The sequence below is a fragment of the Mixophyes fleayi genome, chromosome 8 (assembly GCF_038048845.1).
Source record: "Mixophyes fleayi isolate aMixFle1 chromosome 8, aMixFle1.hap1, whole genome shotgun sequence".
Taxonomy (NCBI): domain Eukaryota; kingdom Metazoa; phylum Chordata; class Amphibia; order Anura; family Limnodynastidae; genus Mixophyes; species Mixophyes fleayi.
The window spans coordinates 14,191,630-14,214,864 of NC_134409.1; the positions used below are offsets into that span (position 1 = coordinate 14,191,630).

General features: G+C 40.0%; 1 protein-coding gene across 1 annotated transcript in view; it reads left to right on the forward strand.

Annotated features, from left to right (window-relative positions):
- Positions 1–456: 456 nt before the first annotated feature.
- AK5 (adenylate kinase 5) overlaps positions 457–23,235 on the forward strand; it is a 167,754-nt gene continuing 144,975 nt past the window's right edge. The window contains exons 1-5 of the mRNA XM_075181938.1: positions 457–897; positions 11,790–11,976; positions 13,870–14,037; positions 22,421–22,590; positions 22,677–22,790. Coding sequence (XP_075038039.1) covers positions 838–897; positions 11,790–11,976; positions 13,870–14,037; positions 22,421–22,590; positions 22,677–22,790 — 699 coding nt within the window. The 5' untranslated portion in view covers positions 457–837. The remainder of the gene's footprint in view (positions 898–11,789; positions 11,977–13,869; positions 14,038–22,420; positions 22,591–22,676; positions 22,791–23,235) is intronic.

Consider the following 23,235-nt stretch of genomic DNA (forward strand, 5'->3'; position numbering starts at 1 on the left):
TTTGCAACCAATCTATTGTAGGTTTATTATTTTCACTCCTTTTTCCTAAAATCTTCTCTTTGTTTTTTCACTTGGGTCACATTGAAAAGGTTTTTAAATCCACTGTAGCTGCAAAACATGTCTAACATTTCTAATAGCATCTGTACATTGTAGGAAAAGGAAGTCATGTAAAAAAAAAAAATGAAACTTCTGATTTGACTGTCACGGTCTTGATCAATAATTTTAAAAGTTCAAGCATTGATTTGTGCAAAACAGAACTTGTAATAGTGGCTCACTCTTAACAAAATTAAATAAAAAAAACTGCAAACCAGTCACCCTGTACTGAGAGCTGAATAATGCACATTGCACATCCTAATTAAATGGGACTTGTCATGTAGGAGGATGCCTCTTAGCTGGCTTCTGACCTTAGTGACAATAATCCAGTGAATTTGCAGCACATTTGCAGGAGGCTGAAATGCCACAGTGACTAGTGTGTGCTCAGGAGCCAGGCTCTGTCTGTTGTGTGATCAGTCAGCTCAGCTGCCTGTGTGTTATTATATTATACTGTGTGGATGTGCACTCAGCAGCCGGTGTGTGTAGCTATTCAGCTGGGAGTGACAGAAGGAGGATTGTGAGTCAGGGGAGGGCTGTGTGTCAGTGGGGCAGAGTGGGGGTTTGGAGGGAGGACTGGCTGCTCTGTGGTGATAATGTGTGTACACTGATTTGTGCAATTGATGCCCGGACATCGGTGTCAGTTTGTGGACATCCATGTGTGGAGACTAGTGAGAGACTTGCAGAGAGGACACTAAAAGGTCGGGACTAAGCTTCAATATCAGATTAACTGTCTGCAGCCCGGAGATGAACCCCACTGACCCCAAGGAGTACCTGACCAGGAGGGAGATCCCCCAGCTCTTCGAGGTAAGGAGTCTCCTAATCTGTACTAATATAACTGATTCTGTAGAACGCTGCCCTTGTTTAATGTAACATTATACCATACTGGTATAAAGCATGTAGTATATACCCATCTGGTATCCATGTAGCATATTATACAGTAGTATCATCTATATTGTGCCAATATAATAACCCACTTTGTACTAGGATGTCTATAATATGCCAGTTTAACCCACCTTCTGTCTGTATAGTATATTATATAGTAGTTTAATCTATATTGTGCTAATATAACTCACTTTATACCTATCATATGCCAGTTAATCCATTCTGTGCCAGTTTAACCCACATCCTATCCGTAGAGCATATTATATAGTAGTATAATCTATATTGTGTCAATTTAACCCACTTTGCACCATAATATTTATAATCTACCAGTTTAACCCAGCTTGAATCCGTATAGTAAATAATATTATCCCAGCGGATCCCACTTGTACCAGTACAGCACATTATATGTCAATATAACCCATCTTATACCAGAATACCCATAATGTGCCAATTTAACCCACCTTTTATCAGTGTAATCCATGGTGTTATCCCAGCGTATCCCACCTGTACCAGTACAGCACATTGTATGCCAATATAACCCACCTTATACCAGAATACTCATAATGTGCCAATTTAACACACCTTTTATCAGTATAATCCAAGTTGTTATCCCAGCGTATCCCACCTGTACCAGTACAGCACATTGTATGCCAATATAACACACCTAGTACCAGTACTGCCCATCATGTGCCATTTAACCCACCTTGTAAAAGTTTTATCCATGATACTAGTGTATGCCATCTTGTGCCACTGTAACCCACCTTGTACCAGCTAAATACATTACGTTACATCAGTGTATTCCACTTTGTGGCAGTACAGCCTACCTTGTAACAAAATTCCACATCCCATGCCCAGTGTAAAGGATGGCGTTCCTGTTTAGCCCATTGTGTGCCAGTGTATCTCATGGTTTGCCATTTAACCATGTCTGGGTAGTGTATTATACTGTCTACCAGTTCAATCCACTATGAAACAATAGGAAATCGTTTCACAAAGATAGTAGCACTTTTATCTTGTTGCTGCAGTTTATTCTGTAGCTGTTTATTGGAAGATACATGACCACAATGGATTTGATGCCAGTACGAACGTTCTGTTCCAGTAAAAACCATTATTCGTGAAATGCACGAAGCCGTAACATTACAGATGTATCAGTTTTACAACAATAACCTACATTTTATATTGGGACAAATCCCTGTATTACCTGCTGCTTCTGTTTCACCAGGTAATCCTACTTATTATTCAAATAACCCATTAACCCATACGCCATTATAATCTATAGCCTACTGTCTTTCTTATTCAGTCTGCTGTTGATTCTGTACCATTATGTAAATAGCAACTCATACTGCACTGAGTTAACTTCTTACCAATTTCTGTTTTAGTACATCTATTCATGGTAGCAATATAAAACATATTTTGTATGTCAGTCCCATATATATATATATATATATATATATATATATATATATATATATATATATATATATATATATATATATACCATTATTTATGTGCCTTGCAAAGCAAAATACTGCACTTTATAGATCATTTTATACTAATATAGCAAATTATGTAGCAATCTAACCCTTCCTCTTCCTGTATAATTAGTTTCTAGTGTAATAACAATTCATATAACATGCATAGTATATTTAAATGTAAAGTCCCAGTTTAATCCATGTCACACTTATGTACCTGAGTCTTTACCTACAGTACATTTTTTTTTTTTTTACCAGTATAGGTAATTTTAAATGACACAGCCTATGCCTACATAACTCATTATCTGCTACTATATATAATTATGTCCTATTATAATATATTAAGTCTCATTCTAACCCATTATATATCATATTAACCCATCCACCAGCAGGATAACCAATTCTGTGCCCATATTAAGGAATAACTGTTTAACCTGTCAGTATAACTCAGGCTGAGTACATTCTATATTGGTAACAGGGGCAAACGCAGGATTTGTAGAGGGGGGGTTCCACACCACGCAGCCAGTGGGCGTGACCAGCATGCATGGGGGCGTGGCTATAATTTTAGACCGTGCTTGGCTGCTCTCCAACTCTTCCTATCCCCATAATATACATGGGCAATACTGCATGCACTACTGTTAGGTGCACGCAGCTCTCCCTTTTCAAGCAGAGCCGTGTGACATGGGGGCAGGGTCCAGCCACCTCAATTATACAGTGCCCCAGTCTTGGAGGGGGGTTTCCATGCACTAGGAAACCCCCCTCCCCTCGGTTTGCCTATGGGTAATGTATGGCCGTTCTATACCTTGTTAACATATTCTATGCATCAATCCACTAATGAAGCCTGATTGTAGGAGTCTACATGTTTTCTACATCTCTGAGCTGTAAATAGCTACAGAAGCAGATGGCTTACCACTGATATGGTTAGCTGAAACCATGCATATCTTACCATCGCTTCACTCTATTGCATCTCAAGAACACACACGTAGTCTAAGGATTTCCCGGCGTAATTGTGTTTTAAAAAGCAGATCACTTCAATTATTGTACTTGTTTGCAGAGAGGTAATCCTAGCATGATTAAGGCCACTTGTTGAAGAATTACTAATTAGAGACTATGTCCTACAAAAAAAAGTGCATGACACTATACTACTAGTGTGTCAATACCTAGACAATGCCTATGAAATGTTCCTGATCCGAAAGATGGTACCACAAGTAGGAGCAAGGGACTGCAGGGTGTACGGACTATAGAGGGGCTGCGGGAGAGGTCGCTTCAGGTCATAGAACTGCCACAAACGTCACCTTGTTCTTCCAGTAACTCAGGCTTGTTCATATATACATCATATCTGTCACCAACTTGGTGTTGGACTTTTTTTTGCAGATTAACAGATATATATCGGAAGCATCATTTAAAGGGATTCTCTACCCAAAACTATTCTGTTTTCATGTATTGTGTGTTGGGCGATGATTAGGTTAAAAAATGAATAGACATATACTTCCTGCCAGATGCTAGTTTTCAGCTGCCATCCTCCGTGGCACACCTGTGATGCAGATGAGAATCTTTAGGGCACCTGCATTTTAATCAGACAACAATTAGATTTCACTTGTGGGATGTGTCAGGGTGCCAAGGTTGTGTTTGCAGCAGATTCAGGCTGCTTTCATCATGATCCAAATGCTGGAAAATGCCACAGGTGAGTCTTAATGTTTTCATGGGTTTCTATTTAGTTGAACCTACAGCTTCTTTTGCACGTCACAGGAGAACCACAGTGAAAAACAATTGATAGCTATTGAAGACCAGTGTATGCAAGGTAAATATATATTGTAACAAAGGGAGGCATTTAGAAATCTACAGAGAAAGGAAGCGCAAGCGCTGTAACACATTTGTGCAGCTGTGCCCCTAGTTTAAAAATAAACAGGTGGAGGACATATGTGTGACAAAATAATAATATAGAGTCTGATTAACTTGGTTTGAAAGTGTCTTTTCCCACAGCTACAGGGCCTGTCTGCAGTAAGAGTAATCCAACGGAAGCTGGGAGTGTCACCTGCCCATCAAGCTAGGGCTGTGGGAGGTAGCAGGTATATAAACCTGTGTTTGTTTCATTGTTCAGTGTGACCGATGCTAAAAAAGCTGGCCGGTGTCTAGAGAGACAGTCTTTGTTTATTTAGTGTTTAGGGTCACAAGAAACTACATGGAATCTTTATATTGTCAAGTACTTTACCATCCTGACAGTAAAAAGCAAGAAGTTGTTCGCGTGTGTTTCACCAGAAGTGTGCTTTTGCAATAATATATTTATTTTTGGTACTTACATAATTGCCCCAGACACTGTATTAAAAAACAAAACAAAATAGTTTTGGATGGAGACATCATTTAACCTGTCTACTTAGTGGTAACTTAAAGAAGGTAGCATAAGTTGATACCTCTGATATATCTCTGAAGTCCTCTGAAACTTATGCCAGGTTTTAAGTACAGAATAAACATTAGGGATAGTGTTTTGAGGGAGAGGAAAGTATGTGTATATGGCTGCTTTTATATTCCCAATTGGGTTTTTTAAGTTTGAGATTTAAAAGACCAGTAGACAAAAAAAAAAAAAGTCACTTACTTCTAGCGCCCTTTCGTAAGACCCACAACATTACATTCATATTGACACTGGTCCTACTATACAGAATGCTACAGGAATCAAAATTTGGAATTGGGAGGTCCTCAGCCATATGGTTCCATTTTAATTAAAAGGATTGGGATGTGTACAGTGTTTGTGGCACCTGGTTGGATGGCCAAACCACCTGTCCCAATATACTACACACCATCTGGTCATAGTGATTCCAATGTCCTCCAGACTCTAGGCGGTATATTTACTAAACTGCGGGTTTGAAAAGGTGGAGATGTTGCCGATAGCAACCAATCAGATTCTAGTTATCATTCATTTAGTACATTCTACAAAATAACAGCTAGAATCTGATTCGTTGCTATAGGCAACCTCCACTTTTTCAAACCCGCAGTTTAGTAAATATACCCCTAGTATCTGGAGTCTGAATACATTCTGCATTCCATATACGGGTGGTATTAAGGCAACATTGTGGTTTGAAGGAGGGTCCAACACCTAGCTGTGATACATGGGTAGAGAGGATTTGGAAAGAAGGAGTTCTTGGGAGTTGCCTGAATGTAGACATTCCTTATAACAGCACTTGCAAAAAAAAAGTGCAGAATTTGGGATAGTTAAAGCAGGAGCGGAGAATGTCTCTTTTAAGGAGTGAAGTGAAGAACTTTGCCCGCATAGTAATAACCATATTGACATGCTTTCTAAACATGACCAATTTCACCAGCAATAACCAGGTGTGTGGCTATTTTTTCCAACTTGTCTTCCAATTGTTGTAACCTGGACGGAATTTGAGAATTAACGTTACAAAACACATTCCAGTATTTGAAGCGACCAAAGAAGACAATTTATACAGATATCAAATTTGTTTGTGCGTGTTCCAAATGTGTAATACATCCAGAGACACAATACTGCAGATGTCTCGGCATAATTTTACATAGAGCTACATTGCCCATATGGCGAATTGACTGAAAGCAGCGCTTGTAATAGAAATCTAGAATTGTCCCTACAAAAAAAAAGTTAAACAAAACTGGTTAGGGCCCGGGGTAGGTGTTAGGAGTTCTAAAACAAAAGTTGAAAGAAGTTCTGTATCCACAATCTCTTCAATAAGGATCTAGAAACTGCTGTGTATGATGAATGTTCAAATGGCCGCGGTTTCTGTTGAATAACGACATAAAATAGGGCATTATATATCAGAAGATTTATGCAGGGAAATATTATCTGGCCGATGGCTGTTATCCTTCTATCATACATGTCTGGTAACAGAGTGTGGCCCCATGGCTAAAAATAATGAAATGCATAAATATACCGTGCGTGGGAGAGATGATTAACGCAGGGCTGAAAATGACAAAGAATAAACAGATTTCATTTTTCAAACACAGTGAAATGAGATATTGGGAGATTTCTTTTACTGTTTCGTACCCAGACGAAGGTCTGTAAGGCTAGGGTTACCCTTGTGACTTATGTGACTGTCGCGCGCGCTTACAAAACATGTGTAGCCGATGACTTTTTGGAGACTCTCTACTCTTTCGCCTGATGGTGGATTGAATTGTTTGGGCTGATTGATCTCTCTTGTGTAGGCATGCAGAATGCGTTCAGCATAATTGCAGTGAGCCCTTGCAGTATATGTATATTATATTCCAGACAAATCATTTTTTTTTTTCACATACTAAGGTACTGTCAGTCACACTTTAAAAATAAGCCAGTCCTGGCTCGTTCTCAGGCTTCCAGTGCACATAACCGTGCCAGGATTGGGTTGGCGACCGGTAAGACATATTCTTAATAAATTGGTTGGAGTTCTTTCTTTTTTTTTTTTTTATTTCTTATTTTACGATCTCATCTGTTTTGAGCAACACTTAAAAATCTTATTAATGTAAGAGTCTTAATAAATTAAGTCCTAAATCTTTTCAAAATCCAGCCTACTATAATTTTGGGCATCGCAGTGGCTCAGTGGTTAGCACTTCTGCCTCATAGCACTGGGGTCATGAGTGCAATTCCCAACCACGGCCTTATCTGTGAGGAGTTTGTATGTTCTCCCCGTGTTTGCATGGGTTTCCTCCGGGTGCTCCGGTTTCCTCCCACATTCCAAAAACTAGTATGTTAATGGTCTGCTAACAAATTGACCCTAATCTGTGTGTGTGTGTGTGTGTATGTTAGGCAATTTAGACTGTAAGCCCCAATGGGGCAGGGACCCCTATGTGAGTGAGTTCTCTGTACAGCGATGCAGAATTATTGGCGCTATATAAATAAATGATGATGATGAATTTTCGGACCATCCTTTTTTCTTTTTTTTGTAAATATAAATTGCAATTCTTAATTTTTTTTTTCGCTCCCTATAATATTACTCCTTACAGTTCCATTTAGTCATAAATAACTCATGAATTGGGGACATTGATATTGTCTTTATGGGGGGGAATTCAATTGGCCGCGTTACGTGTAAAAGTAATGCGGCCTGCGCATTATTACCGTTATTACGGTAGTTTCAACGCTGAATATTTGCTCGCAGCTCAGGGATCTGCGAGCAGAAAGCCAGGTTAAAACTACCTTAATAACGGTAATAGATTTAACATCGCGCTAATTCGGGGGGAATTGAATTCCCCCACGTGTTACATTTTGTAATGTTTTCTTGCTATAGAATATGTGAGCATATAAAGCAGCAGAAATGTTCACCCCCATTGTTTCTGGATCCTTTACCTGCCCAGCTCTGTACTTACCTGTATGACCTGGCACACTCGCACCAATATAGGCGTACAGTCATGTAATCACATAAATGAGCTTTAATATTTTAGGCTTTTTTTCTGTGCTGTTATTTTTGTTACACTGAGAAAGATGCTTTATGACTTGCTGGTTACATTATCAGTCTGGCGCTCATGTGTAGACAAGATAAAAAGAAGGGTTGAGTACCGTTACCACCACAACAGAAACATGGGATTGTACAGATAATAACTGAGGATTGTCACTTACAATTACTGCACGGAGGTGAACTGGCTAATGAAAATGAGATTCAAAGGCGTTCAGAAGAGGAGGGGGTGGATGGTGATGTGAACTTCGACTGCAAACATGGAGGGAACACTTTTAATTACGAGGAATGAGATACGAAAAATATAACAATAGCTAAAAAAAACACATATTAGTATATTAAGCTCAGTTGTTGTATTTTTATATTAGAATTGCTATTTTTCTAATCAAACTATCCATTTATAAATGGGGGAGGGGGTTGCTTGTTTAATAAACAGTGTTGTAGGCAGTGCAGGGTTAGTGATTTAGAAATATTCAGAACTAACAACTGTATGTATTATTAAATGGGGGATAGTTAAAAATAATTGTGGCACAAACTGTGCAGTAGAGAAATAATGGACAAAATTGCCCCAAATTGCCATAAATTGATGGTGTGGTTTCAACAAATACCCCCCCCCCCATCATCATGAGTTATTTATATAGCGCCATTAATTCCGCAGCGCTGCACAGAGAACTCGCCCTCATCAGTCCTTGCCCCATTGAGCTTGCAGTCTAAATTCCCGAATATCACGGATGTGCTCCCAGCTTCTGTGACTTTGGGTGTTTACTGTATGAGGTTACACACAATTCCAGCATTCAGTCTCTCTCTCTACCTATCATACAGGTTATAGACCTGCTGAATTGCCCCCACAACAGCGCTCTCACCCCCCTCCCCACCCCACACTTCAGGTTTGCCACCACCGGGCAATACGGGCAATAGGACCCCGATACACTGGCACACAAGGCTACTGGCTACCCACAGGTTAGCAAAGCCCACACCAGCAATCAATGGGTTAACTCGTCACACTTCCAGACTGTTACACAAATGTAAATGCAAGCGCACACTAGGCTTGTTGGTCAAATGTATTAACAAATCACAAACCGGCATTCAAAGGGTTAACTTGGTCAAGCTATATTCTTCTTAACAGGCTAACAGATTTTTTTTAGAGTATCAAGGACACCACTTATTAAATTTTATAGATTTAATAGACAAAGGTACAGGGCATTCAGATATAAAAAAAAAAAACAATTAATAAACAATTGACATAACATACACAAGCAAAACAGTTTAAAATAAAAGGAATCGAATTCAGAGGATAACTTACATGTGTTGTATAATTTGTGCCATGGGAAATTGGCTTGGAAGATGGACAGCTTATAAATGTGGATTGATTTTCCCAAAAGACTGACAATTTGCCCCTTCCCAGCACAGGTCTTTCAAGCAAAATGAAATGGGAAGGTCTTCACAGGGGCAGTAATATGGGGTAGGGATGTCCCCTGGGTGTCACTATAGTTTGCTCACAAATATTCCAAAAGTTCTGACCTCTGGTAGCTCTTCACAGATATGTCCCAGAGACATAACTCCCCCTTCAATAAACCGGTCACAATCTCCCACACTTTTAAATATCAAACATAATGGAATTATGACAATGTGACATAGCTTTCCCAAAGACATGTGATTATGGTTGTTCCCTGATACTGCCAGTACCTGTCATTCACAACCCTGGTGTGATTTCTGCCCCTCAGTATCTAGTGGCACACAGATTTCCCAAAATATGAACAATGAAGACATTTTCTTTGAAGTTCATATTTCTATATACTTGTATAGCCAGCCTTCAAATGCTCCCTTTGTCTGCAAAGGTGTCAAGCTGTGAACAGCCCCACAAAGTCTATTCGGGTGTCCAAAAATCGAACTTGTGTCAGGATATAGCTCACCGCGGGGCCTTTTGGTGCTGCTACAGGTGACACTGCTATCTTCTAACACTGGGATTTGCAGAGTCACCGAATACACAGACAACAGTCTCTCTGACTTTACATTTTATACTTTAGTTGCTCAACTTATCAATGGATTCATTTGATATACCATATTTACACTGCAGTTATTATTTAGGACTTGCTCCCCACAATTATGTCATGGGTTAACCCTTACAAATAACTAAGTTCTCTATGTTCACGACACCGAACATACATACATACATACATACATACATACATACATACACTAGGGGCAATTTGATGGCAGCCAAATTTCCTACTAGTATGTTTTTGGAGTGTGGGGGGAAACCAGACCACCAGGAGGAAACCCACGCAAACACGGGGAGAGCTTACAAACTCCACACAGCTAAGGCAATGGTCAGGAATCAAACTCATGACTCCAGTCCTGTGAGACAGAAGTGCTAACCACTGAGCCATCATGCTGCCCACTAATATGTTCTACATCAGATCTAAAGATGAACCCTCCCCCAACAAACTGAGAGAGTAGTAAAAGCTTATATCGAGGAACGGGTAGCAAGGCATAGGAGGTTAGAATGCTACTCGGGGTGAGCGTAAGAAGCACCCGGAGCCAGGCCAGGGGTCAAAAGGTCAAAAGCTGACAGAGAGAGTCTTAATACGGGCCGGAGGGTCAAGGGTTGGTAGTGAACAAGGATAGTCCAGGTAACAAACCAAAAGGTCAGGTAACAGGTGGTCAAACAGCAGAGTGCATATTCAGAGCAGGCACAGCAATTGGAAGGGAAAGGATGCTATAACCAGCAGGGATTCTAAGCCCTACCTGCCTCTTAAACATAGAAGGGCCAATCAGAATGGGGGACAAGGAGTACACCCCTGTGAACACATAGGAGACTCATTTGCGCGCCCTTGGCTGCCTGTCAAACAGTCGAGGCGGAAATAGCAGGCGTGTCCTTGTTGCCCAGGCAACAGCTGGGATGTGAAGGGGAGGTAGTAGCATCCCGGCTGCCTAGGCAACAACCAGGACCAAAGCGAGGCAGCTCGGATAGGAAACGATCCGTCACGGTTAGCGAGGCGGCTGGTGAAAATAAATGCATTCAAATTGATACGCTCTGCCCATTTTTTTCAACAAAACTATGCCATCGTTTAGGACATGGTGTAAGCGATAAATGTCACAATTCAAGAAAGAGTGTCCAACACTACTCGGCGCCAATGTGGCACTTAATGCTACAACCATATCCCTTTGGTCCCAGTACTGTGGGCAAATATTTCACACTTGGGCACATTTCTGTAATAAATGGATATAAAGGTTATTTCTTAGAACCATGACAGACAGGCTATTATCACCATGAACAAAAAAAAAAAAATATCAAAACCATACGCATCGCATAAATAAAGGGGACAGAACACATACTAAACACAACGAGCAAATCCTTGGTTCAAACATCAATGTAGATCCACATTTTTTCATGCCCTTTCTGTCTCCATGCCGATTGGGCATTTGTCCAAGCCAGGTGTCATCCTGCTTTTGGTGAACACTCACCTATGCAAAGACCATCAGACTTTTCTTATAACTTAAGTGGGGATGAGACCAGTTTCCCTTCCTTCTGCTCCATAGCAGAAACAATAGTCCCCAGTCAGTACTGTCATAAAACACCCCTCCATCCTTTGGGCATTTGCTCATATACCTCCCCTGGTACGAGTGAGTGAAGGTGGTGTAGATTGGTGGCCCTTATCTTGTTTTTGAAACACTTACATGTACATTTGGGAATATTTTTGTAATTCTTTTAAACGAGATATGAGGTTCAGTTGTTCTGTAATGACACTATTCTGTCATCATACTATTCTGTCATCATATACCTTTGTTATGGTATTATATAAAATATATCTGCAGCAGATTTCTCAGCGGTAAGGACATTATCACATTCCTGGTGTTAATCTTCATGTTATAGAAGCAGCAACACTGGCAGATTAAAATGAATCGACGTAAAATAAACTCCGTTCACACTGAATATTTTATCCCAACTTTTCAGGGACTTCTGAATGGATTAATGTACTACAGACCTGATGATCCCGTGGATTACTTGGAAAACTGTTTGCAAAAAGTGAGGGAATTGGGAGGCTCCGAGAAAGTGAAGTGGGATACGTTTGTAGGACCGGACAAGAGGAATTTACCTCCTCTCAATGGTGGACAAGCTCGAAGATCCTTCTACAGAAATGGTAATTTTTTTTAAAGATAATATAATATGTATTTTATTGATATTTGCAAAAAATTCTATTAAACAATTGTCTATTTTCGGACAACACCCTCTCTTTCACTAGAGAGCCCTTAATTAGTGCTCTTCTGGGTCTCCATCCCACATGTTATCTGACCTCGGCTTTAGGAGATGGAGCAGTGTGCGTAATATTTTGCGCCATGGACAAGAGGACAGTGCCGGCTAGAGCAATATGTTACAGTGAGCTGCAATGCCTCCATGTTTATAGGTTATCAGACCACATTGTACATTCACCACATGATGGAAGGCTTGCTCTGATTGGATAAACTGACTAGGCCAATCAGGTAAGATCAGAGTCGACCTCACTAGTTTCTGGAAGATGCAAATGTTGGATCATTTTTTAGACAAGTAGTGTTTATTAATATTAGGTAGCTTTTGAAAATCCATCCGACTGCTTTTAAAGTTGGGCATACATTTGTCTCTAGCAACAACATGGCTAAAATCTACAATTTTATGTACATTGCAAGAGGATTTCTCAAACTCATCTCAACATATAGTCCTGTGTGGTGATAAATGTTTGCTAAGTACTCTCTAATGGCTAATACCTGCTATTTATTTTTATTTTTTTTAGTTTGCTAATTCATTTAGGCGCTCAATTAAAAGTGGATGTATTTCTACTGTGAATTCATGTGAGAAACGTATGTGGGATAAGACACACATGATAAAAAAATGTGTACAAAATATGTATGCAAGATGATAAATACATTATTTGTACTATATCATAGGCCCTTATAATTGGATTTACGGGTGAGCCTGCATATCTCAATACAATAGTGGATAGTTGGTGCCACAGGCTGCCCCCTATTAGTTGTGTTTAGCACTTGGGAATGTATATTCCAGTCACAGTTTTATATTCTCGCTCTGTCTATAAGCAATTTATGTTATCTGATTCCGCTTTGCTAACAGTCATGTCTTTTTGGTTCTTTCTTGACCTGGCCACACCCCCAGTGACATCATACTCCGCCCCCCCCCCAATGATGTCACACATATGAATTGCCATTAGGACATGTGACACAACTGTTGTATTGTGGGAATGTTATCACACCTCAATAAGATTGACAGGAGAGCACTGTGAGAAAATGGAATCAAATTATGGATCTGTACTAAACTAAACGTAGTTATGTTAATTTGTACTAAATGGGGAGCTCTGCAAGCAACCTTACTAACACCATTATAGGAGCTAGGTAAAGTCTTATAACAAGAATATTTATATACGTATATCTGTTAAAATTAACATCACCCTCTATGTTAAAAAGAATTCTTAAAAATCATCAACTGGAGTTCTGGCTTTTCTCACGGGTCCCACAATCTCTGTGTCAGTCCAGCAATACTCCCATTTTTCTCCTACTTGCCTGTTGTCAAAACGGTGTACTTGCTGGATTGGGAGGAACGCTGGACTCCAGCTACGTAATATTCAGTATTATCAGGGCCATCTTTTCCATTGGGCACGATGGGCAGCTGCCCGGGGGCCCCACGGGCAAGGGGGCCCCATAGGAACGGCTCATAATGAGAATAAATAATCCTGCAAAAGAAAAAAACCTGCAAAAAAAAACCTACAATGGTCACTGAGCAAGTACATCTATCTCTATCTCTATATATCTATATCTGTATCTGTATACATCTATATATCTATATCTATATCTAGGGGCCCCGGTGCACTGCTTTGCCTGGGGGCCCATAATGTTGTTAAGATGGCCCTGAGTATTATACTTACACTTTTTCCACTCCACCCAAAGCTGAATTCCCAGTTTTAGGTGGAGTTATCCTTTTTAATGTAACCAAAATTATTCACCATGAAAAAAGATTTGTTCTGATTCACTTCCTGCCCTTATTTCAGTGTTGCCAGAAAGCTGTAACTTTCCGTACCGACGATATGACCGGCTGCCTCCTATCCACCAGTTCTCTATTGAAAGTGACACAGATCTCTCGGAGACCGCCGAACTGATTGAAGAATATGAAGTTTTTGATCCCTCAAGACCACACCCAAAGATTATACTGGTTATCGGTATGTAAACGTAGTTATGTTATTTGCAATAAGTTATTGAATTGTTAATAGTCTGTTGGTGTATATGAAACATTTTCAGATTATGAACCGTATTTATGAAAGAAGGTTATTTGTGGTCAAATCTGACAAAGATCTTGTTTACAGTACATTCGGTAAAGAAGGCAAAAAGATCTCTCTCGGAGGATTCGTAGCGCTGTCTGAAAAAATTGCCTACAAAGTTCTTTAATTGCTAACCCACATTGAAATGATCTCTCTTGAATTCGGTGGAAATATTGTGGACTTTGCATCTTTATAATGTAAATTTTGCAGCTTTGTTTTTGGAATTTTATATTTCTAGATGAGTATTTTCAAATAATGTTGGAACATTTAATGAACAAGCCACCCATTTGTAGCATTCTGGCGTAAAAACTGGAATCAAGTATATTTGATATTTAATAAACAGGAAGATAATTGAAGATTCTGTAAGAAAAAAAAATACTTTTTTTTTTTTTTTTTTATATATTCTATTTTCAAGAATACGGATTTATATGTCTACTTTTTCTTTGGGGCAAACTCCAATTAGTGCCATGTAGTGACAGTACTTGATATCCATGTATAACTTGCTGGTATTCCAAATATCTTAGATCTGTCATCTGTATTTACAAATAATATTGTGATAATTGCTATTTTATTAAATGCTTACATCTTTATTGCACACTAAAGACAGCTTAGAGATCTATGGAAGTACTTTTCAGGAACAGTAGTTTCTGCCATGGATTTAAGTGGACCTCTTACCATCAATCGCATTCTCTAATTCAATCTTATGGTACATCTATCTATGTAGCATGATAAAAATTGTTCCAGGCAGCAGTAACTTTTTAGCCACTTAGCACGGTGGCTCAGTGGTTAGCACTTCTGCCTTACAGCACTGGGGTCATGCTTTAAATTCCCGACCATGGCCTTATCTGTGTGGAGTTTGTATGTTCTCCCCATGTTTGCGTGGGTTTCCGCCGGGTGCTCCGGTTTCCTCCCACACTCCAAAAACATACTGGTAGGTTAATTGGCTGCTAACAAATTGACCCTAGTCTGTGTGTCTGTGTGTGTGTGTTTGTTAGGGAATTTAGACTGTAAGCCCCAATTGGGCAGGGACTGATGTGAGTGAGTTGTCTGTACAGCGCTGCAGAATCAGTGGCGCTATATAAATAAATGGTGATGATGATGATGATGACGATGATGTGTGTTTGATAAAGGCAGGTAACAGGTACTCCTGTACTCTAATGAACAGAACTCAACAATTTGTGTCACATCCCTCGATCTGAACTTTTTTCATGAAAGACCTGTATGAGGATCATGTTCTATAAACATTTTTATTTTTATTTTCATCAATAGATTTGATTACATTTGGCCAAATAAAGGGGTACAAAAATCAAAAATAAAAGGGGATAAGGGAACATCAATCGGACAGGAGGGGGTACAAAACGAAGAATATACACAATGATATTTTAAATACAAATGTAGCACAATACACCTAATGGAGCATGTCCAGAATCAAACAGAGAGGCCTGGGGCGAGGGATGATTTGGGGAAGTCTGATGACAAAGAAGACTCGTACTCTCCGCTACATTCTCTGCCCACTAAACCACTTATTTAATGGTGAGGCTGCTGCGGTAGAGTAGGGACCAATGTCTCCATCTCAAAGCTGAACTGAACCTTGGAACTTATTATATGTAAAGAGGATAGTGAAGGCCCTTTCCAAGGAAATGTTTTCTCATTGAGCTCCCTCGAACCCCTGACCTAGATCCCTCTCCAATTGCAGATGAGATGGAGACTTTGGAGGTCAACCTATTCAATAAGGGATTTAAAGCAAAAAGTAGTAGCTGCCTATAGCCCCTGTCAGTGTATACACTGCAGTCTCTGTATGATCCTGCCTATAGCCTGTGTCAGTGTATACGCTGCAGTCTCTGTATGATCCTGCCTATAGCCTGTGTCAGTGTATACACTGCAGTCTCTGTATGATCCTGCCTATAGTCTGTGTCAGTGTATACACTGCAGTCTCTGTATGATCCTGCCTATAGCCCCTGTCCGTGTATACACTGCAGTCTCTGTATAATCCTGCCTATAGCCTGTGTCAGTGTATACACTGCAGTCTCTGTATGATCCTGCCTATAGCCTGTGTCAGTGTATACACTGCAGTCTCTGTATGATCCTGCCTATAGTCTGTGTCAGTGTATACACTGCAGTCTCTGTATGATCCTGCCTATAGCCTGTGTCAGTGTATACACTGCAGTCTCTGTATGATCCTGCCTATAGTCTGTGTCAGTGTATACACTGCAGTCTCTGTATGATCCTGCCTGTAGTCTGTCAGTGTATACACTGCAGTCTCTGTATGATCCTGCCTATATCCTGTGTCAGTGTATACGCTGCAGTCTCTGTATGATCCTGCCTATATCCTGTGAGTGTATACGCTGCAGTCTCTGTATGATCCTGCCTATAGTCTGTGTCAGTGTATACGCTGCAGTCTCTGTATGATCCTGCCTGTAGTCTGTCAGTGTATACACTGCAGTCTCTGTATGATCCTGCCTATATCCTGTGTCAGTGTATACGCTGCAGTCTCTGTATGATCCTGCCTATAGCCCCTGTCAGTGTATACGCTGCAGTCTCTGTATGATCCTGCCTATAGCCTGTGTCAGTGTATACGCTGCAGTCTCTGTATGATCCTGCCTATAGCCCCTGTCAGTGTATACGCTGCAGTCTCTGTATGATCCTGCCTATAGCCCCTGTCAGTGTATACGCTGCAGTCTCTGTATGATCCTGCCTATAGCCCCTGTCAGTGTATACACTGCAGTCCCTGTATGATCCTGCCTATAGCCCCTGTCAGTGTATACACTGCAGTCCCTGAATGATCCTGCCTATAGCCCCTGTCAGTGTATACACTGCAGTCTCTGTATGATCCTGCCTATAGCCTGTGTCAGTGTATACGCTGCAGTCTCTGTATGATCCTGCCTATAGCCTGTGTCAGTGTATACGCTGCAGTCTCTGTATGATCCTGCCTATAGCCTGTGTCAGTGTATACGCTGCAGTCTCTGTATGATCCTGCCTATAGCCTGTGTCAGTGTATACGCTGCAGTCTCTGTATGATCCTGCCTATAGTCTGTGTCAGTGTATACGCTGCAGTCTCTGTATGATCCTGCCTATAGTCTGTGTCAGTGTAAACGCTGCAGTCTCTATATGATTCTGCCTATAGTCTGTGTCAGTGTATACACTGCAGTCTCTGTATGATCCTGCCTATAGCCTGTGTCAGTGTATACACTGCAGTCTCTGTATGATCCTCCTTACCATCCACCAGAGCCATTTTATTCCGTTACTAAACTGTTAATGTTGGTGTTTAGAACAACACTGTTCTAATTGGGTATCTCTAGCCTACTTTATTTTCATGGGTCACCAAATGAGTTCTGTGATAAAGTGGAGAAGCTATTTTAAAACCCCTTTTAGATTTTCACAAAACATCATCTAACTCCTATATATTGAGTTACAGGTGAATAATTATGTAAAAGTAGGTTTACTATTTATAAAGCTGACATTAAGCATTGCAGTCCAGTCATTTATTCTGGGGTGTTACTTGGGTGGGCGGAGGCAGGGTTGATTTGTCCTAATAATTTTGCGTTTCATGTTGACAGGAACAAATGCATGTGACACAATTACTGTTTTTAACACACAATCTGCTTGACAATGAATGAACGTGTGTGCTCAGCTTTAGTCTAACCTTGTCTGAGCTATATTGGAGTTTGTTCTGACTTGTATGAAGAGAATATATTGTGTGCTGATAGTAAAGCAGAATGGGGGAGCGATCTTAGATTTTTGGGATAGCAAATTGTAGAAAATCAGTTGTAAAAAATAAATAGGCAGACTCTTGCTGGAAAAATCTGAATTGTTCGTAAATATAGTGATGAAAACACTTTTGTGTTTCATCTCTATATTAGTAGCATAAGTATGACTTTTATGAGAGACTTATTTCCACGATGCCATTGTCTGAGCATCATATACCAAGATAATGGTCTTGCCGAAAAATATTGAAGTTGTAATCGGTTACATCGGAGGTATTTTGCAAAATGTCGCTCTCCATTTACAACAATACATTGTCATTGTCCTCTGGAAAATGTGACAGTTGACAATGCACTTGTGTGCCTGCTGGTTGTTCTGCAAACTGTGACAGTTAATGAACTCTCTTTGTGCACCAACTAGGTGACCTGGAAAATGTGACCTGCTGGGTGGTCTGGAAACTGTGACAGTTATTTGCAGCCACATTAATCAGCGCGTCATGCGGGGCCCATGCCCAGCAATGTAACTTCGATGATGGCGTATAAAGAAATTCCTTAGTTCCTTTAATATAGTGATTAATAATATAGTTATTTATTCATTACACTCCGTTGTTAAAATTTTTACATGTAATGTACTGTATAAAAAAGTTATTGAATTCTGTTGTTAAAGTAATTTAGTCATTACATTTCTGTTTAATTTAAGGCGGTTACAGCCAAGTTTCCCTAGTATAAACCTTTATGTTTATAGGTTTTGCATAGCGGTTTTAAGTCCCTGCCGTATTTATCTTACCGTATTTACCGCAGGCATGTACGCACATGGTGCGTACAAGCCTGCGGTAACCCAATCAAACAGATTCTTACCATATGAAAGCCACCAGCTGATTGGTTACATCATATTTGTTCCTACTGCGCCATGTTCTTAAATAAACTCTGTACTCTATTAAGTGCAATTAGAAAATGATCATTAAAATGCCAGACCACCCCTAGTCAGGAATATTTGCTTTATAATCAGGGATGTTTGAAGGACTCAGTATGCATCTAACAGCAGCTATTAAACAGTCTCATTTAAATATTTAATTACATGACTCTAAGGCCGATAGAAATACTCAGGCTGATGTTTGGAACAGAGCTAATCATACGACCTAAAAGACCTGACTACAAGTACAATATCTGATGATCTGTGCACCTTGCTCCATCTTTAATGCGATAAGGGTGGCAGGTTGTGCTAACTGTACTTGTAGGGGGGTCTTGGACGGAGCGTTATTAGATAGAGCGTGTAGTGCCCCACTGTGCTCACTTTGCATATTTATTTATTTTTTATTATTATTTTTATTTATTTATCCCCCCCCCCTGTAAATTCACAACTTACTGTGTATAAGTGATAAATATTTAATCATGGGCTGAAATAGTCCTAATTATTTTCATGAGTGTATTTTGTATAGATGGGGTGCAGGAGGGGGTCATAACCACGAAGAGGAACAACATAAGAGTGTTATAGGTTGGTTCATTCATGGTGGCCTGGGGACGGGGACAAAAATGTAAATCCGACCTAATGAACCGCATGTGACTGTAATGGAGCTAAACATGGCAGCAGATTTAAGGGGCAGAAAAAGACAGGGAATGCTAATATTGTTTGTTGTTTTGTTACCATGCCGTATGTAACACAGACCTAATACTTGTATTATGGTTATATGGTAAAAAAAATAATCATATGGTTCCTCTCACACAGTAGGAGTCCAGGACTCTTCTTATTTAGGAGATTTGTTTGCCGTAGAGATAGACCAACTGGATTTAGAATTCATAATTGGTCAAACGGCAAAGACGGCAGTAGAAATTGAAACTTCAGCACTCTGTCACCTTTTTATGGCTGGAGTTCTTATAGTTTTGTAGATTAACCCTGGAACAATGAACGATTATCATTCCAAAGCACATAATATCGTTGAACGAGATTGTTCAACCGCACTGAAAATCTCGTTCAACGATGGAACAATGTCGTTCCAATTCTGCAGTGTGCATGCTCTCTACGACATAAGAGCTCTGATTGGACAGATGCAACTATTCAATCAATGCTCTGAGCACAAGGCAGGTGTCGGAGGGCTGACATGCCAAACAACTTCTTGCTCTGGTAGGAGAATTAAATGTTGACCGGATTTTACCCCGGTACTAAGTGTCTTACCAATGACCAGGATCCTGGACACTGTATGTTTGCAGAGTTACTGGTTGGGCGAGAGAAGGGCATTGCAGTTTAATCTTAGTTCTGTGTGGTTTTTCTTAGAGTTTACCTTCATTGTGCATTATCTCTCGCTGCTCTCTCACGTCTCATATGTTCATATTATCTCTGACTTCACCCGGAACGCCAACGCTCTTAATCTACATCAAACTGTTCCCATCATCTGAAATCCTCCCTTCTAGTTCACTAGCATTGTTACCTAATCTTAGCTGCACTTATTGTACCTTCCCCTTGTTATCAATTTAAATAGAATGGAAGCTCTTTGGGATAGGGCTGTAATCAGGCCCAAAATTATGGCACATCCACAGAGGCCCAGACGGGTCTAGGGGTTACCTTCCTTGAGCATGTCTTCTCATTATTTGCATTCTATATGTAAACATGGAGTGAAATAGGATTACATTATATACATGTATTTATTTTATACTGATAGGATGAAGTGGGATTGGGACTGTGAAGGGCTATGGTTGTGGGGCAGTCGGAATTTGGGACGGTACAAAGAAAAGGGAGTAAGGTGCCCGGAAATGTAAATCTGTGCCTGGCTGTGTGGCTCAGCATACATTTTATATCACAATATAAATTCACTTATACATACATATTCATTGAGGGTTACTCCGATATGGCAACGTGGCCTAATTCATCGGAAAGGCTTCGGTTTGATATTTTGAGCTTTCTGTTTAACTGAATTAGTCTGGGCTCAATAAAAGCGGCTCTAAACCCACATGTCATTACAAATATGGCTCTCGTTTGGGGTTAGGATTAAATACAGCTAGGAGGTGAATATTTGCCATACTCGCCAACTCTCCCTGAATGTCAGGGAGACTCCCTGAAATAGGGGTGATCTCCCTCACTCCCTGAAGAGTCTGGCATTCTCCCTGATGCTGAGCCAGTACAAGACGTGGTTGGCTTCACCATCTGTGGCATGATGACACAGTTCAGAAATTGTGTCCTATGTCCATGTATTGATGCCTATGGAGGTGGCCATTTTCATGGAGACCAAGATTTAATCAAAGACTGATAGGTAAAACAATATGACTTCAGTAATGGAGACAGAAATGTAAAAGACACTTCAGTCTCTAGAGATTCAGTAGTTGCTTTACTTTAGCGCATAGTTGCCTACTCTCCCGGAATGTCTGGGGAATCCTTCATTTCTGGGAGACTTCCCGGGAGAGCAGGGCAACCTCCCGGTTCTCGCAATAGATAAGTGATGTGGGTGGGGCTTAATGACACACATATTGCATCATCTTAACCCCTTCCCCTGCTGTAGTTGGCTAAAATTGTGCCAATCGTTTAGGGGGCAGGGCCAAAATGATCCGATTTGTCAAGCCCCGCCCCCGCACGCCCACCTCCCCCGGGATCTCCCTGAAGCCAATGAGGAAAAGTTGGCAAATATGCTCTAAGCTTACCTTTAGCAAGTGACGCCAGCCCTCCCGAACCGTTCATTCTGCCCCCATCGCTATTTCTTTCCTTCCCTTCCCTATAGCTAATAAAATGTAAAAGTATCAATTTTATGCTGGGCGCTTCTATGTTCTCTCTTTATTTCTATTCTGTAAATGTGTTCTTGGAGGAATGGAGAGAATTCATCGAACACTTTATTTTATGTCCATATTTTTATTAATTGTTATTGGTTTCATGTAGTTTTGATGCTATTTATTTTTTTATATTTTATTTATTTTTATTTTATTTATTTTTCATTTTTTTTTTATATATTCTCTCCATCTCATATCTTTATTTAGGTGTATAGCGATATCTGTTGTATTATAAGTGTCATATTGAATAACCATTGTAATTGCTGCAACTATAAATAACGTTTTTTTTAAAAAAAAACCTTGTGCCTTTCCTACAGCAGGTCTAAAATATAGACTAAGAAAGGTGGTTAAACCTGTACTATGCTTTAGAGAGCCCAATTATTTTGCTTCCCGACACAGCATTTATAAAATTTCCCCCCAAGTAGAAACACAAGATCTGTGAATTATTTAATTTGTGTTCTGAACTGTTTGCATGTCTTACTTAATACACAAACAATACATTTGCGTATTTGGACCAAATTCTGCATTTTGAGACCTTACATTTCCTTGAAGGTTATCAAAGATTTGTTTCAGCATTAAGCTGTAAATGCGTCAAACGTTCTAAAAAGTGGAGGTGTTGCCCATAGCAACCAATCAGATTCTAACTGTCATTTATCTAGTACATTATATAGAATGATTACTAGACTATGGTTGCTATGGGCAACACCTCCACTTTTCCTTTTTAGAATGTTGGATGCATTTACCCCTAAATGTCTTTCAATGTTGCCCATATGCTCTTTGGGTGGTTAATCACTAACTAATCTGCTCTGACTCTCCTTTTTTAACCCTAGGTGGGCCTGGGAGTGGGAAAGGGACACAAAGTCTGAAAATAGCAGAACGTTACGGATTTGAATACATATCGGTGGGTGAACTGCTGAGGAAAAAGATCCACAACACAAGTAGCAACAGAAAGTGGAGTCTAATCGCCAAGATCATAACCACAGGAGAATTAGCGCCACAGGTATATCCCCCTCTGCCGTTCACTTTAACTGTAACCTTATTAAGTTTACTAGCAATTAATGTCCGGTTTTCTCTGTTCTCCTCAAGGAAACCACAATCACTGAAATAAAACAAAAATTAATGCAAATTCCAGACTCCGAGGGGATCGTTATAGATGGATTTCCACGAGATGTGGCCCAAGCTTTGTCCTTTGAGGATCAAGTAAGAACTGTTCTCATCCTCTTATATTGTTATGAGATTCTCTGCAGGAAACAATTTGCAACATATCAACTTCTGCTCTGATAACTGCTTCACCAACTGGGAGATGTGAGATTAATCTTTTTCTAACGATATGTTTCCTTTTGTGGTCGTGGAGCCGCGTTCTGCATTATTCAGTAATGGTTAATAAACCGCTTGTAAAAACCAGTATGTGTCCCTAAAGCACCGCCTAACGGATACCCTGGATGTGCATTAAATATGAACAGTTTTGCAAAGAGTAAACATTGTTATCTCTTGGTGATGTTTCCATAAAGTAACATTTTAATGGTATTCTCACGTTAAAATTATGTTTTGCTTAAAATACAGGGACATAGAAACATAGAATTTGACGGCAGCTTAGAGCCACTTGGCCCATCTACACTGCCCATTTTTTAACCTATGCTAACCT